At 43.2% G+C, this 16,457-nt stretch overlaps 1 protein-coding gene across 3 annotated transcripts in view; it reads left to right on the top strand.

Moving 5' to 3' along the window:
• PFKM (phosphofructokinase, muscle) overlaps positions 1 to 13,752 on the top strand; it is a 72,337-nt gene extending 58,585 nt beyond the window's left edge. For all 3 annotated transcript variants that reach the window (XM_072991155.2, XM_072991157.2, XM_072991156.2), the window contains exons 12-23: positions 601 to 665; positions 1,913 to 1,976; positions 2,521 to 2,667; positions 3,865 to 3,935; positions 4,597 to 4,684; positions 5,388 to 5,540; positions 6,086 to 6,250; positions 7,603 to 7,664; positions 8,856 to 8,967; positions 10,238 to 10,337; positions 12,277 to 12,382; positions 13,524 to 13,752. In XM_072991155.2, coding sequence (XP_072847256.1) covers positions 601 to 665; positions 1,913 to 1,976; positions 2,521 to 2,667; positions 3,865 to 3,935; positions 4,597 to 4,684; positions 5,388 to 5,540; positions 6,086 to 6,250; positions 7,603 to 7,664; positions 8,856 to 8,967; positions 10,238 to 10,337; positions 12,277 to 12,382; positions 13,524 to 13,671 — 1,281 coding nt within the window. In that variant the 3' untranslated portion in view covers positions 13,672 to 13,752. The remainder of the gene's footprint in view (positions 1 to 600; positions 666 to 1,912; positions 1,977 to 2,520; positions 2,668 to 3,864; positions 3,936 to 4,596; positions 4,685 to 5,387; positions 5,541 to 6,085; positions 6,251 to 7,602; positions 7,665 to 8,855; positions 8,968 to 10,237; positions 10,338 to 12,276; positions 12,383 to 13,523) is intronic.
• Positions 13,753 to 16,457: the final 2,705 nt, after the last annotated feature.

The following is a 16,457-nucleotide window of genomic DNA, read 5'->3' as shown; positions in this document are numbered from 1 at the left end:
GAGAAAGTATGGCCATTCCGGCAATATCAGACAGAAATAATTTGCAGTGTAGACCTTCCTCAGCTTCCTCAGTCAGATGTTCTCAAAGGAAATTGGGCTAAAGACTCGGGCAGACGCAAAGTCACGCTGAGAAGGGCTCTCCTTTACAGAAGAAACCTAAATCTTTGGAAGCCTCTCCCTTGGCTTGGTTTATGGCCAAACCTAAATGTCAAAGAGCTAAATATGTCAGAAGATCTTGGGGGCAGGGATGGGGTCCTTCAGCAGGACCTTTCACATCATTTTATCCTGTTCCTCTCACTTTTTATATTAAACAGCTACGTTGACTTTTTAACAAATATAGAAGTGAAGCGAGGGATAGAAGGGATAGCCATGGAGATGTGACAGGGAGAAATACTGTAGAAGCTTCATAGATTTTTTTATAAAAGGTTTATGAATAAACCTAAATGTTCACCCAAAATATACACAACTCCTTGGCTATACAATTTACACATCACACCTTCTCTTTCCTCCACATTATTTCAGCGAGAAAATGAGTTTTTCAGAGGCTGAGATCAAGTCTGTCCTGTACGAAATTGTAACTTTTCTTACATCTTTCAACAGACAAAAGATGTTACGACAGCCATGAATGAAGGACGGTTCGACGAAGCCCTTAAACTGAGGGGAAGGTGAGGAGAGGGAGAGAGAGAGACAGGGTGGATATAACCTTTTATGGGTGTTGTGCAGCCATGTTTGTTTTTAACTAGCTTGGACACAAGCTTGAATAGTTTGATTAAGCATTTTTAATGTGTCATGTTGTGCATAAATGTTTTTGTGTGTGTGTGTGTTTATAGAAAGGAACAATATTAAAAACAGATCCTTGTTAGAAGACTTCTTTTTATGAAGTGATAGCTTATATTGATGAAGTTCTTGACTCTTACTCCTCATTGCTGAGGTATGGGTAATATGCAAATATATTTAAATTTTTTTTAAAAAAAAAAACCTGATCAGTGGTGGCACCCTGGCTTGATATGCACTTTGCATCTTTGGCAAAGGCTGCCAGGCAGGGGCCTTTTTAAAAAAAAGTATCCCAAGGTTTTGAATTGGCCTTTGCTCTTGGAGAGCGTTATTTTGATTACTGTCTGTGATGTCTGTCTTGCATCTGCATTTACACTTCAATTGCTGGTGTCACAATCCTTACTTGTTGTTTTTATTTCAAATTGTAAGTCTGAGAACGTCGATAGAGGGTACCCTTTAGAGTACAGGAAATGATCAAGTGCGGAAACAGACTGGAGACACACAAAGCATTTTTGAAGGGAAGTATTGGTGGTAGGGCCAGTCCTGAAAGAAGCCTTCGCTCCTAAAACACTTTCTTGCCTCAGTAAATTCTAAACTCTTAGTTGCTCTGAACTTTAGGAGTGGCTCTAGAAATGGGGCAAAGATAGTTGAAGTGAGATGAAACTGCTCTGTAAGAACAATAAATAAATAAATAAATAAATAAATAAATAAATAAATAAATAAATAAATAAATAAAAACAACAACAACAACAACAATAATAACAATAACAATAACAACAACAATAAGAATAAGAATAAGAATAATAAGAATAAGCATTTTATAGCACTTTCCAGTATTCAAGGTATGACCCTGTAGGGTAAGTTGGTGTTGTACTCAGGTTGAGGTTGACAGAGGATGATGTTCTTAAGGTCCTGTTAGAGTTCATGGCTAGAGTGAGATTTGAATGAGGGAATGCCTGATTGAATTGCTTAGTGTGTTAGCTGTTATGCATTTCATTGGTCCTGATAAATATATGTCTGTCTGTCAATCTATCTACACACTGTTTGTGTGTATGTGTGTGTATAGATATAGATATATAGATATGTAGGGTGTGTGTGTGTGGATGATGTTAATCCTTGACCACTTTTCCTCCTGCAGGAGTTTCCAGAACAACTGGAATGTCTACAAGATCCTGGCCCACGTGCGCCCACCCACTGCAAAGGTAAGAGAGGGAAAAATGTACATCAAGGAAGGATCACAAATCAAGGAGGGGAAGGAGCACCTGTTTTGCATACAGACTGGAGAGAGCTGCTGCCAGTCAAAAGTACAGAGTCCTCTGGGCAAAAGGAATAAATTGTCAGGCTGGGCAGACTGCCCACTTTCTGTAGTTCTACCCAAGCCTGGAAAAGACTTCTTCATGCTACCACCAAGGGAAGGCCCTCAATTCACTGCCTGAGGCCAAGCACCAAAAGTCAACCTCACTCCATTCACTCATGTCAAAAGTACTAATTGCCCAAAGGCGGGTAAGGTACGAAATCTCTCTCTCTCAATCCCTCAAAATACAACTAAAATAATAACCAATATCTAATAATTTGCTCTCTTTTCATAATTGGGTATCTAAGGCAGCTGCTTTTTTTCTGCTTAAGAGTTGGGCCAGCCCAGATTAGCTCCCGCACTGGGATCCAGAGAGAGAGAAACATTGGAAGGGGACATTATCTATCTGAAACCAGCAGCTACATTAATGGGAATTCCTTTCCGTTCTGCAGAGTGGCTACAATTTGGCAGTGATGAACGTGGGCGCACCGGCAGCTGGCATGAATGCAGCAGTGAGGTCAACCGTCAGAATTGGTTTGATCCATGGCCACAGGATGCTGGCTGTTCATGATGGGTTCGAAGGCCTTGCTGAAGGAAAGGTAATTCCATGGTACTTCACTGTTCTCAGAAGGGTTTTTCATTGCCACCCCAAAAGAGTGTCTACTTATAGTTGCCTACCATATGTGCCAATCCATGCCTTGTGTGTGTGTATCTGAAACTCTGAAAAGGGAGTGATGAAGTGAGTGGTGTCATCCATGAAGTATTGTGTTGGGGTCAGGAGGGAGGGCCTCCAGTCTTCAAATCAAATTTGTGTCCCCCCCCCCCCGGATCCCCACTCCGTCTCTTGGAAGTTCCTCAGTTATCCCTCACCCACCTCAAATCTTCCTGTCAGCAGGAAGACTGGGTAAGTGGTGGGTAAGTCTGTAGTTGGCTTTGTTTGTCTGTCATCTTCCCTACATGAAGAGGGTGAAGGGAAGACACTACAACTGTGTTTCAGGCACCATCTTGAGTTCGGATGTGAGGACTCAGGACGGAGGTGAACTTGTATTCAGCCAGCTGTTTAAGTGTCATTTGGGTGTTACTCCCCTTTCACTGTCTCTATATGGAGAAGGGGGCATGTGATGTCAAGGGATGGCCATGCCCCTAAAGCTGGAGATATGGCTACACTCCTGACATCATATGACCCATAAGAAGGCTGGTTGGATGGGGGGGGCAGGTTGCGATCCCAGACTGATCTTCTGTCCCTGAGTTATGCCATAATGGCCAAACTTCTGTTGAGTAAATTATGCCTTCATACGGATCATGATGTCACTGGCAGGGAATGATTGCCAGTAATTGAAGAGTTCCTGCTTCAGTCCTTGGGCTCATCTGCGAGCAGTCTCATACAAGTGAGTTGGTTGAGCCTTGAGATAAAAGCAGGAACTCTGGTTACCACAAATATTCCCCTCCCTCCTGTATGAGTTTACCACCACCACCAGCAGATTGTGGGTTATTAAAATGCTCCTGCTGCTATCTCAGGTCTCATCTGACTTGTTCATAGTGAGACTGATTGTAGGTGAGTTGTGTGAGCCCTGGTCTCAAAGCAGGAACTCTTTAATTACCAGCAAGCTTCCTTTGTCAATGACATAATCACTCTTGTGCAAGCAATAATTTACTCAACAGGACATAAACCAATAAATCTGCCCACCTTTAAAGTGTCGTGTTAGTTTTGCTGCAATGTACTTTCCTCAGCTTCTCCTTTGGAAACTGAGTTATAAGGAATCCTCACCACCACTTCTTTCCCTCTCTCCTTGCAGGTTGAAGAAATTGGATGGTCAGGAGTTGGTGGCTGGACTGGAAAAGGTGGATCATGTCTTGGAACCAAAAGGTATTGCAAGGGTGTGTGTATCTTTGCAGATGTATTACTCTGTTTATAAACAAACCAACCAATACATCAGATTTTTGATATTCCCTGGTTTTTCCCCTGGTGTGCAACTGAACACATGCTTTTCACTCTCTTTGCAATGTTAAGTAGGCGTTAAGAGTTCTCTCAGTCAATGGGAGGTCATTAGCTGTTTTCCCACTGATCATGCCTCCTGGTTGCAAGGAGGTGAAGCCAGAATGGCAACTCTTACAGGATTATTCAGCATCCTTCTTCAAGGGCAGGTTGCTTTTCTGTGTTTTTGCACAGGGAATGAGAGAACGCTCTGGTCGCTGATGTGCTGGGGCACAGAATTAGTCTCCTTTGGCAGACGCTAACTGGAAGGAGAGGAGTTGAGAGTAGTAAATCATGCAGAGGCACACCAGGTAGCCTCCTCTAAGGGGACATCTTTCTGTGGGGGTGGCTGTTTATGGAAGGATTCAAGGCTGCCATCACCATTTTCAGTGAAGCGCATCAGACTGGCTCGGTTGCCAAAAAGACTGATTTATTTTTCTCCTCCAGCAGTCCCATGGATGATGGGGTGGGGAGTGGGCGTGCTTTCGACAAGGTGTCCTCTTAAGGAGGAGATACTGATACTTGTTCTCTGATGCTTCTTATTCCCTCCCAGGACTCTGCCCAAGAAATACTTTGAGGAGATCAGCCAAACCATTGCCAGTTTCAACATTCATGGCCTGATAATTATTGGTGGCTTTGAGGTAGGTTCTGGTCAAGTCTGGGCTTGAAGAGAGAAAGAAAATGGTGATAACCTGCCCTTTAGAAAATAGTAATAACAGACTGGTGGACGAATGTGCAAGCTTCCGTGTTCCACAGAATTCATTCCCCCAGTGGCTAGCTGTCTTAACCAATATCCCATCCCTAAGCTAATTCAGCAAAGGAAGGACTGTTTGGTCTTGGTCAGAGGGCTTTCTGATGAAAACCAGGCGATAGCCGCTCCTTTAGGGAGAATGATCATCGGGAGTGTACAGATCAAAGTAAAGAAAATACAGTAGGACCCCATATCCACGGGGGATTAGTTGAAAACCACAAATACTGTAACAACAAATGATCCACATAGCATGGTGGAAGAAGAAAAATCAAGAACAAGTATTTTCACCATCTATTAACAGAACTGGCCACTAGAGGGAGCCAGGGACCATACTATGTATTCATGTTATTTAAGAAGACATAGTACACTAGTCTCTGGTGCTCTCTAAAGGCTAGATCAGGTAATGGCCAGTTCTCGATACAGGGATCCTACTGTACAGCTCAGTTTGAAGAGCTAAAGAGAAAGCTCTGTGTGGTTGCTGATTTATAGTTTTCCTTAAGAGCTGACCTCAGGCAGATCTTGTTTGTTGATGCACTTCTCCTGCATCAAAGCAATGGAATTGAGAGCAACTGTAGTCTTTTTCATTTTCTTAGGCTTTCACCGGCAGCCTGGAGATGGTCGAGGGCCGAGCCAAATTCGAAGAGCTCTGTATCCCAATCTGCGTGATCCCTGCCACTGTCTCCAATAACGTCCCTGGCTCTGACTTCAGCATCGGGGCAGACACAGCCCTCAACACTATCACGACGGTAAGGCCGCCCGCAGCATCCCACTTCTGGCTCAGCAAGTCAGGAAGAGAATTGTGGAAAGAACTGATTTCCCTCTGGGTAAAGCTTGATAGCCGTCTGACGTGATGTTTTTACAGCTGCAAATATGCCTGCACCACAGATGCAGTAGAAATAACAGAGATTCTGTCCCGGTTGGTGATGAACAACAGTTCCCATCAGCCTTAGCCAGCAGGGCTCCACTGATAGGAGATGATTGGAACTGTGGTTCAGGACCTCTGGGAAGTTCAAAGTTATGACCCCACTTCCGCAGACAGACGGCTACATTTCAGCTAGTATTCTGACAGTTTCAGTTATGCTTTTTAAAAAGTTTCTAGTCCTCAAGGTTTTGGGTTTTAAGCAACACTTAATATAAAACACAGGTTAGGAGTTTTTTCCCTTACCACTTGGGACTTGTGCTTTTTATCAAGACAGGACAACACAAACTGTATTTTCCCAGAGTGATCACTTGATTTATTCTACAAAAGGATGTGTATGTATGTTGTTATTGGAATTTTTTTGTCCCGTAGACCTGTGACCGTATCAAGCAGTCTGCTGCTGGCACCAAGAGACGAGTTTTCATCATTGAGACCATGGGAGGCTACTGTGGCTACTTGGCTACCATGGCAGGCTTGTCTGCCGGAGCGGATGCAGCCTACATTTACGAAGACCCTTTCACCATCCATGATTTAGAGGTGAACTCTTTTTTTTTTTTTTACAAAGGCTTCAGAGATCAGGGGTCATTTCCTTACCAGAAGCATGTCGTCTCCTGGGACATCAGCTCGTGTGAATCCTTCCCAGGACAGGAAAGGGCTGGACTTTCATGGTAGCAGCACATTGCAGGTTCAATCTTCAGCATCTCCAGCAAGGGCTGGAACCACTCCCCCAACCCCCCCCCAGGGCTTTTTTCCATAAAGCCTTTGTGGTCTGCTGTAATTGTTTTTACTACAGTTCCCATCAGTCCTACCCACTATAGCCAATAAACGAGGATGATAAGAGTTGGACTCCGACATGTCCAACAAGACTTTCCATGGACAATACTTAGCTTGATGGCCCAATGGTCTGAGAAAGTATAAGGCAGCTTCCGTATGTCCCTCACTGACTGACTTCCAGGCCAATTTGGCAATAGTAATTCCAAACCTAGGTGTCTGGACAACAAGGAAATGGGCACAGGAGGGAGCGTCAGCTGTTATCACTGCATGATGCCCTGTTCTGATCAGTCAGCCAACCAGCTTCTTTGGGAAGTGGACGGTTCTCTCTGGGCTCTGCCTTGGCTGCAGTCGGAATGTTATCAGTTCTAATAGAAAGGCAGGGTTGAATTTCCTCCTTCCCATTGGAAGCAGTCATTTCTAACACAAGTTACAATGGAATCGCCTGCCTTCAGAAGGGGCTGTTTTTTGTATCTCTGCTTAAAGTCATTTCTCCAGGCTTCCCTAGAGCAGTGATCCTCAAGCCTTCACCACCACCTCTGCTGGCCAGGATTTCTGGGAGTTGAAGTCCAAGAACATCTGGAGCCCCAAAGTTGGGGACCACTGCCCTAGAGGCAGGAGGCCAAAAACACAGTGTTTTCCTCCGATGGACAATTAATTCCTAATTTTGCTTACTTCTAAAAGTCCAGTTTCTCAGACTGCTTGAGAGAAGCCATCCAATTTTAATTCAGCAGGAAAAATGACCCCCCATGACTGGAAATTATTATATCTTCACATGCTGAAATTGTACATGTCTATCTCTGTGCCTTACCAGTGATGTGAAATGGATTTGGACGTATATACAGCCTGAGTGTTGCTAAATGAATAGGTGGAATCTTGTCACATTCATAATCTCCAGTGTGTGCCCTAATGCAAATTTCAGGCACACCTCCAGCCCATTTCTACTCATAATCCTGCTACTCGCAAGTCTCTCCAAGGATGCTGTTGCGTGTCTGCTGAATTTGTGCAGCACATTTGGAGTGCAGTGCGCTCCTCTGTCGTTTTGAACACACGACCTCCTCCCTGCTTCCTTCCATAAGAATTCTGAGAAACAAGGCTGTTATTTCTTGGGTTCACAGATGAATGTCCACCATCTGACTGAGAAGATGAAGACCACAGTGAAGAGAGGTCTTATATTGAGGTATCTGGATGTATTTAATTGGGAGAGACAAAAGGGGATTTGATGCTGTTCTCTTGTAACAACAAAGCAAGCCCTGCTGTTGGATGGGTGACGGAAGCAGTTCTGACTCTCTGCTGACGGCAGGGTGGATTTGATTTAAATCAAGTTGATTTAAATCATAGTTTAGATTTGAAAAATCTGATTTTTTGACAATTTAAATCAAATTATTTTTTAAAATTGAAATCATGATTTAAATCATGATTCAAAAACATGGGTTTAAATCATTGATTGACTGCGGACACTGACATTGCCCCCCCCCCAATTCAGGGGCAAGCTGCTCTGTCACAATTTCACTGGAAGGTGCCAATTGGCTAACAAGGGGGTGGACAACAGGTAGACCCCAAAGTCAATTTTATGCCCACTTACCTAAAGCTCTTTGAGAAATATTGCTGCCAAATCCTGAGGGCAAATAGGAAGAAACCCAATTTAAGCAAAAAAATAAGGAAATCCTTACGTCCAAATTGTAGCTGTTTGCTACCGAATTTGGGTGGCAAATGGCTACGAGCCCTTTAAAGCAAGAAACATCCCTTCCCCTTCTGCCCAAATCACACAAGGGTTGTTAACATTCATGGCAGTGGGAAGGTATGTCGTATGACTCCTCTTTGGTAGAAAGGTGGGGTATATATAACAATATTTTATTTGTTATTAAATATAATAAAAAATTAAAAAGGGTGGATAGACTAAGATTTAGACAGAGAGAGATTAGATTAGATTAAGATAGACAGACAGACAGACACAGAGAGATGAATAGAGAGCACTGAACTCTGCCTCAGAAGACCAGGATTCAAATTTGCACCACTTGTTGAACTTCTGATATACAGTACTTTGAAAACCCTGTGAGGTTTTCGCCGTTAAGTCAGAAGTGACTTGAAGGCACATAAACAACAAAGGCAATCAGTAAAGCCACAGAAAAGAGGCAAGGTCTCAGCCGGGTAAAGCTCCAGGAAACCTACCAGGCCCTGAGACAAAGATGTTCTAGATACAGAGGTCAGTTTAAGACCACCATGCAAGAGTTCTCAACCAACCCCTGAAATGGCATTTTCTTCACCTTCTATGTTGTTTTCTTTGTTGCTTCCCGTATTTCTTAGTGCTCTTGGCGTCTCTAAAGACCCACCTTTCTTATATGACTTGAATTTCTTCTCTCTCGCTCAGAAATGAAAAATGCAATGAGAACTATACCACTGATTTTATATACAATCTGTATTCCGAGGAAGGAAAAGGCATCTTTGACACCAGAAAGAATGTTTTGGGACACATGCAGCAGGTATGTCTGGGTCATGAGAACCTTGCTATGTTGATTGCGCCCAAATAGTATTAAGAATAACATCCATAGCCTGATGAAAAGGAGAGAAACTGATACAAAGCAAGTGGGTCAGGTAGAAAGTCCTCAGAGATCTGGCCTGATCTACCAGCTTCGAGTGGGTCTGAGAGTCCTATGTACCATTTCAAATTGAACATCGACTTATTCCCTGTTTGGGTATCTTGGAGAATATGAAAACCTTATTCCCACTGACATGTAACCATGGTTTTCTGCTAGGTGAACAAGCTCTGTTCCCCTCTTTTCTTTTGTTCCCATCAACTTGTGATGTCCTTAGAAATGTGGTTTGTCCCTTAAACTATAGTTTATGACAACAAACCAGGATCAAAACATAGTTTCACATTCCACCTTCTTCTCATCACCATCTTATTTTCTCTGCATCATCTGACACCACCTCACATAATTTTCCAGAGCAAAATTTCTGGGGGATGGGGAGCAGCTAGCGGCAGAAGGAAATCATCGAGAATTCCTGCCCCACTCCTTTCTTCCAATGAGAACATCCAGCAGTTCATAGACTTCTGCTCTCTGCAACTCTGGAGCCAGGCAGTTTGAACAGTTTTCGGAGTTGCTGCTCTTACTGTTTACTATGCAGATTGAAATTAGTTATCTATTCATTTTGAACAAAAATTGGAAGCATATATTCAGTACTAATTTTCATCTAGAGCAGAGGTGGCGAACCTTTTTTGGGGGTGGGGGAACAGCGGATGGCATGCCACCGCCCTGGACCAGGAAGAGTGGAACTGGAAGTGGCGATTTAAGGGGGAATCATGGCGATGAATCCGGAGGACCCCAAACCGGCGTCGGAAGGGGGAATCCCAGCTGCAGCCGCCTCATTTGGTTTGGCTGAACAGGAGGGGGCGAGGGGAGTAGCGACCTAGGGCTCATGTGCCAGAAGAAAGGGCTCCACTTGCCAGCTGTGGCACATGTGGCATAGGTTCGCCATCACTGATCTAGAGATACAAGGAAGTTAATGCATAGATATCCATGGGCCTTTGTAAAGACAAGTTGGTATGTATTATTTTTGTAAATTCCACTAATTTAACTGGATGGAACATTCTAATCTGTGACTGATTTACAATGAATCCTAACGTCTGTAACAATTAACCCACCTTTTGGAGACTTCTAAGCACTGCTGTATCTATGAATCACATCCCCCTGACCCCAGGTATTGCTCTTGAAGGAAAATCAAACTTGACTCTCCCTTTGTCTGCCACAGGGTGGGACGCCAACTCCATTTGACAGAAACTTTGGGACAAAAATGGGCGCGAAATCAGTGGCGTGGATAACTGGCAAGATCAAAGAATGCACCAGACATGGTATGGGAGAAGCTTTCCCCTGGATCTTTTCTTATATCAGCTGAGTTACATACAGCTGCTGAGATGGTGACATGTGGAATTTTAAAAAGGATGAGGAGGGAATCCAGTAGTGTCTACCTCGTAGTGTGTTTATGAATGATGGAATGAAATAATGCCCTTTAGCCCTGAAGAGATGGTGGAAAATACAGGCATCTTAAAGAAATAGATGTGTCACCATGATTTGATTGTCCTGACATAACCTATATTAAGTATAAAGAGGCTACTGTTAGGACAGAATAGAGAGAATTATTTTCAATTGGCAAAAGTGTCAGACAAGGGTATACCTTACCTCCCTGTTTATTCAACACATACACAGAACAGTTGATATGCAAAGCTAGATTAGATTCATACGAAAGTGATGTGAAAACCATTTTATATGAATCTAACCATTAAAAAAACCAACGTTTTAAGATGTGTAAATGACATCCCACTGCTGTCAGAAGATAGCAGTGATTTGAAACTACTACCAATGGAGGCTAAAGGCAAAAATGCACAAGCAACATCACAGATGAGCAATAAGAAGAGAACAGAAATGGTAATTGAAGAATTACTTAATTTAATGTTGGCAATGAAGAAATCACAATTAAAAGATTGTATCTTGCTTCTGTCATCAAACCAAAACAAAGGCTGCAGCTGAGAAATGGGAAAACAGAGACTTGAAAAGTCAGCCATGAAGAACTAGAAAAGATAGTGATCTGTGAGGCTGTACTATGGGAGACTACGATCCAGTTTCCCCATAGTATGGTATTCCCCATTATTATTTATGGATGTGAACTCTGTGCAACAAAGAGAGCTTATCAGATTTTTTGAGGGGGGGGGGAAATCCATTCAAAATGCAATGTTGAAAAAGGGTTTTAGAGATACTGCAGACTGCCAAAATAAATAAATAAATGGGTCCTAGGCAAATCGTACACAGATTTTCACCACAGGTTGAAGGACTAACCTGAGTGCTCTGGACATAGAGTCAAGACTTAGTGGAAAAAGCAATAATGCTAGGAAAAGTAGAAGGCAGCAGGAAAAGAGGAAGCCCTAACATGAGGCAGACTGGCTCTGTGATGTCCTGAAGGAAGGAACTCTGAAAGGAAGCCCTCCGTTTGCATTTACCTGAGCAGTCCCATTAATGTCAGGACCTCTTGGAGGTCATCTGATCCATAGGAGCACCATGAGTTGGAAGTAACTGGATGTCACAAAACAACAAACCTTTAAAAGTGAGGTAGGCAGTCATTGTTCAGCTTTACAAAAGTTAGTTTACTTTATCACAGAATACATATGTTATTTACTGCCTAATGACAGAAACATTGAGACCCATCTGCATGTTAGGTTTCAGAGTTAAGGCGTCAAAGTACAGTCCAAGAAGGGGTGGCAAAGCACAGCGAGATCCATCAGGAGGTTTGGTGGCATCTCTCTAGAACGAAAAGCCAAGACAGCTTTTCCTTACTTGGTGCTCTTCCGATACACTGGATGCAATGCCTATCATCAGCAGCAAGTATTGGCAAGAAACAGTGATGAAGCTATGCTTAATGTGCTTTGAGTTTCATCTCAATTGGATTACTGGAATGTGGTCTACCCAGGATTACCTTTGAAAACTTACTGGGAACTGTAGCTGGTCCATAATGCAGCTCTTAATTGTTCAATGGTAGTGGGGACTATGGGATACCAATACTATAAACTCCTTTATTGGCTTCTGTTTGTTTGTTTTTAGACGTAAGTACAAGTATTATTTTGCCACAGTGCAGTGTCAATGGTCCTCTACATTATTTTAGAAGGTCAAAGACACTGCACTTCAGTTCCTCCTAGAAGGCTCAGCCATCGTTGTCTAAGCAATCTTCTCCCAAACCCACCCTGCCGGCTAATATGTAAGGATTTTAAACAGTGAACTTGCACTATTTCCTTTTTTTAGGTCGTATCTTTGCCAACACTGCTGATTCAGCTTGCCTCCTGGGCATGCGCAGAAGGGCCCTCGTATTCCAGCCTCTTGCTGAACTTAAGGAAGAGACAGATTTTGAGTAAGTTTCTTCCTTGTGGCCTGAAACAGCCTGTAAAGAAATAATGCCTTAGAGTCGGCAGTTTCAAGTAATTTTCATTCCATCAAATCTGCTAGAAGCCTAAGAATCCTTCTTCAGTGGAAGTTTTTAGCCCCTATTTGTTCACTTAAGTTTTGACTGAAAAATCAGAAATGCAGACATGCCTCTCTGTGATGTAGCAAATAAACCAGCAATTCTTTCCAAAGGGAGATGCAACCATGGCCAAAAAGGCAACATACAAATGCAATCTTGTGGCCTTTGGAAGGAGACCCCAGGGGCTAAAGGATTTTTTGGGGGAAAACACTGACAACATTGAGGCTGGAATAGAGAATACACTTCCTAGGAGAGTCATTAGGAAGGAAGGATTTTGCTGCTGGCGCAAAGTGATCAAATAGAGGAGGTTCCTCCCTGTTTCTCCCCCATTGGATTGCTTTGGCCATAAATACAAGGAGGCACAGGAAACAGCAGGGATACCGGACAAGCACTCAAGGCCCCACGCGTGAGTTTGAATCCAACAATGAACCTAGCAGAGCATCTCTTACTGAAACAAAGAAGGGCAACTTGTCACCTTCAGCGGTATTTGTTTTATTTCTTTATACATTCTGTACATGTTCAATTAGTCAAACTTTACTTGTGTGACAGCCCAATTTTAAATGCCTAAAAATATAATGTATACACTAAAAGACTAGGAGGACTTCTTGAGTTAGCCCAGTTTGGGTGAAATCTAATCTCATATAGGCAGGTATCCACCCTAGCGATAGGGTGTCTCTTTTCTTCTCTGATGGATATGCTAAATTCTGCCCAAGCTTGAAACTAAGGAGTGGCCGATCTGCATGTCTGTGTAATCCCCCCCCCCCAAAAAATATCTGGCATCACAGAATATTTTACTTGTTCCAAAGCTGAAAGCATGAGTAACTTGAGCAAACGGTGCAGATGCAATTGGCTCAAGTTTCAGCAGAGTAAACTAGTTTGTTGTCATGGCAACACTGCATTACCTTTCAAAACTGACTACTGCAAACTTCCCAAGATCCTAATGAGTCTCTCACAAGAGGCTGGCCGGCTGGAGCACTCGGGCCACAGAATGGATAATGTGAAGATTCTTACCGTATCTCTTTCCAAACAGGCATCGCATCCCCAAGTCGCAGTGGTGGCTGAAGCTTCGTCCCATCTTGAAGGTCCTGGCCAAGTACAAGATCGACTTGGATACCTCGGAGAAAGCCCACTTAGAGCACATTACTCGTAAGAGAGTATCGGGAGAAGGTGCCCTGTGAACAACTCACAAAGCCGCTGCATCTCTCCTTTGGAGTTATGATACTTATGGAGACCTCTAAAATAAAATTCTAAATTTTCAATTCCTGCCCCAGTTAGCATGCAGCTGTCCACTGGGCATTTTTGTGTCAATGTAGGGGCTGCATGCTGGTCATGAACAGAGAAGGAAACAAGACATAGTGATGGGAGTACCATGGCTCATTTCATATAGACATACACTTATGAGTTAAAGAAGAAACACCTGTTTTCTTACTAGTATTTCTTCAGTAAGAAGAAAGGTCAGGATAGTTTCTCTGGGGCTCTCAGTGGTCTTCTACCCAGGCACTGGCCAGATCTCCTCCTCCTGTCGTTTTACCAGTGTTAGAAGACAAGCTATTCCTAGCCCATTCACTAGGCACCCTACAGACTTGTAGGGGGGTGGGGGGGTGGAATTTGTCAAATGGTTTCAAAATTAATCAAGTTGGAATTTGAACTAGATAATAAATTTGCTATTTGAACCTAAAATGCCATCTATCCCAGGAGGCACTCTTAAGAGTAAATTTATGGCTCTAGTGCCTTCCAAATCCAGGCTTTTCCAATTGTTTCAAATAAAAGAGGAATTACGGGACTGGAGATTGTGATGTGGCTGTCCCTTGCCTCCCCCACCTGACTTCATAGCATCTTGTGGCTTTTCCTTCAGTAGCTTCGGAGTAGAGGGATGGAATGGACTGACTGATTTTAATAAAGCAAGCAGCCAGCTGATGCCTATATGATACCGAGCTGCCTGTAAACTGTTCTGTTTATGATTCCAGTCCTTTGCTTTGCTCTACTCACACATAGCTCCCTACTATGAATAATCACTGCTGGGAAGGGTGTTCAAGTGAGCCTTGCGCGCGCTGCTTGAAAGTTTCTAAGAGATGCCTTCCCACACTTCACATGACAAGGAAGCCAGGCTATGTTGACCACTGCCAGGAAGCTGCAGGCCATGCCAGTGTCGTCTTTGTGGTGGATGGATTAGCAAACAGTTGTCTGCCTACAACTTATACTTTCATCCTCATATACGCAGCTTGTAGCCATGAAAGCATTAAGGCCTATTCTATTACAGGACCATTCTGCAGCTTATTAATTCTTGATGCAGCAGTTTTCTACAAGCAGTGGGTAATGGTATGACAAACCTTCAAGGGACTGAGAAAGTGGCTGGTTCTCTGCTTGTACATGGGCATAAGCATGGGGCAGCTGTGAATGCTCTGCCAGGTAGCGAGTGAATGGTATGTTGAAGGAAATTTACTTCCTCTTCTGCAGGCAGTAAACATGTAAAGAGAACTTGCTCATCCTTTCTTCTGATCCATGTAGGCCGCCTCAAATTGAAGAAACACCTCAGGATCCAGGGGATTCTTTGCCTCTAGGCTAGAGTGAGACAGAAGTGCTGGTTTTTCTAGCCAAGATTGCTGCAACTTATGTAACCTGTTCCTGGGTCAAACTAGAGCCCTTTAAGAAGCAAGGCATACAGGCCAGTATCCTCTCAGTGCAGCACTGTGTGCAAAACAGATCTTGCCCTACATGGTTCTCCACTTCCCACCACTTTGTGCAAGGGGAAATCCACAAGCCCCCTGCACTGGCAGAGAGTCCTGCTTTGTTGGGGTTGCTTTGAGTAAGTTACTTTTGTCTTGTGTAACTGCAAGCTGGAACACAGAGTGTTTCACCTCCAGGACTGTTATACTGAAGAGCTCATTATTTCAACACACAAACGCTCCCTTTCATGCTTCTAATCCTTAAAAGTGCTAACAGCAGCAGCTGCGAGAACCAGGCAAATGAGAACTTGCATCGCTGACAGAGCAGCTGCTATGAAATGAAAAGGTCCACAACATTGCAATCCAACCTATGAAGCAGCAGCAAAATAATAAGTTGATGATAAAAGATAAAAAAATAAAAGCCACACTACAAGCCAGAAATGATGCAGAATCAACACGATAAGTCAACCTGAAAAGTGAGGAAGCCACAACCCAAAAGCCCCTGTTATGTGTGAGGACCAGCAGAACCTCTTAAGGCAGATGCGTCTTGCTGAGTGAGTGTATTCTCCTTCTACATTACCTGCATTGGTTTTCTGGTCCAGATCCACTTGCATTCAGAATATCTGGTTTTTGCCCAGCACATATCATCACAAATCTAAATTGTCCCTTTTGGATGGAGTGATCTAGAAACACATGCCTTCCCTGCATGCCTTCCACTGGCATGTTTCCCCCTCAACCCAACCCACGTGGTAGGAAACCAAATCCAAAAGCCTGCATACAGCTTGAATACTTCAAAATTAAGGTACTGTTTGTTTTACTTGCCAAGTGAAATGTTTTTTAAAAACTGTATTTGATAATTGCGGTTGACTTCACAATAAGGAACTAGAGTAGTCAAGAGTGAGAAGAGACAACAGCTAGAATACATGCAAGCAATGCAGTCTTGTCAAAGAGGGCCTTTTCAAACCACTTACAGGTAAGGTGGAAAAGAATGTCTCTGTAGGAACTGGGAATAACATGGGAATAACAAAGGCCAACGGATGTGTTCCAAACATCCATGTCAACAAAGAAGACCCAAGGGAAAAGTGGAAGACCTTCATAGTTATTTAAAGAAGTAAAGGCCTGGAAAGCTATCCAGACATAATTTGTGATACATTCTGGCACTCTTGCATGCAAAAGGAATGTGGAGAAGAATGTACAACCACATTGGTGCAGTTAGTTCCCCCACACTTGCTTTCTTGCCTTTCTTTCATCTGTGTGCATCTGGGAAAGTTTTCATGGTGGGAATAAAGAAGTTAGGT

Source organism: Pogona vitticeps, chromosome 2 (assembly GCF_051106095.1).
Source record: "Pogona vitticeps strain Pit_001003342236 chromosome 2, PviZW2.1, whole genome shotgun sequence".
Classification (NCBI taxonomy): Eukaryota; Metazoa; Chordata; class Lepidosauria; order Squamata; family Agamidae; genus Pogona; species Pogona vitticeps.
The sequence above is the reverse complement of the archived record's forward strand: the minus strand, read 5'-3'. Positions and strand labels throughout refer to the sequence as shown.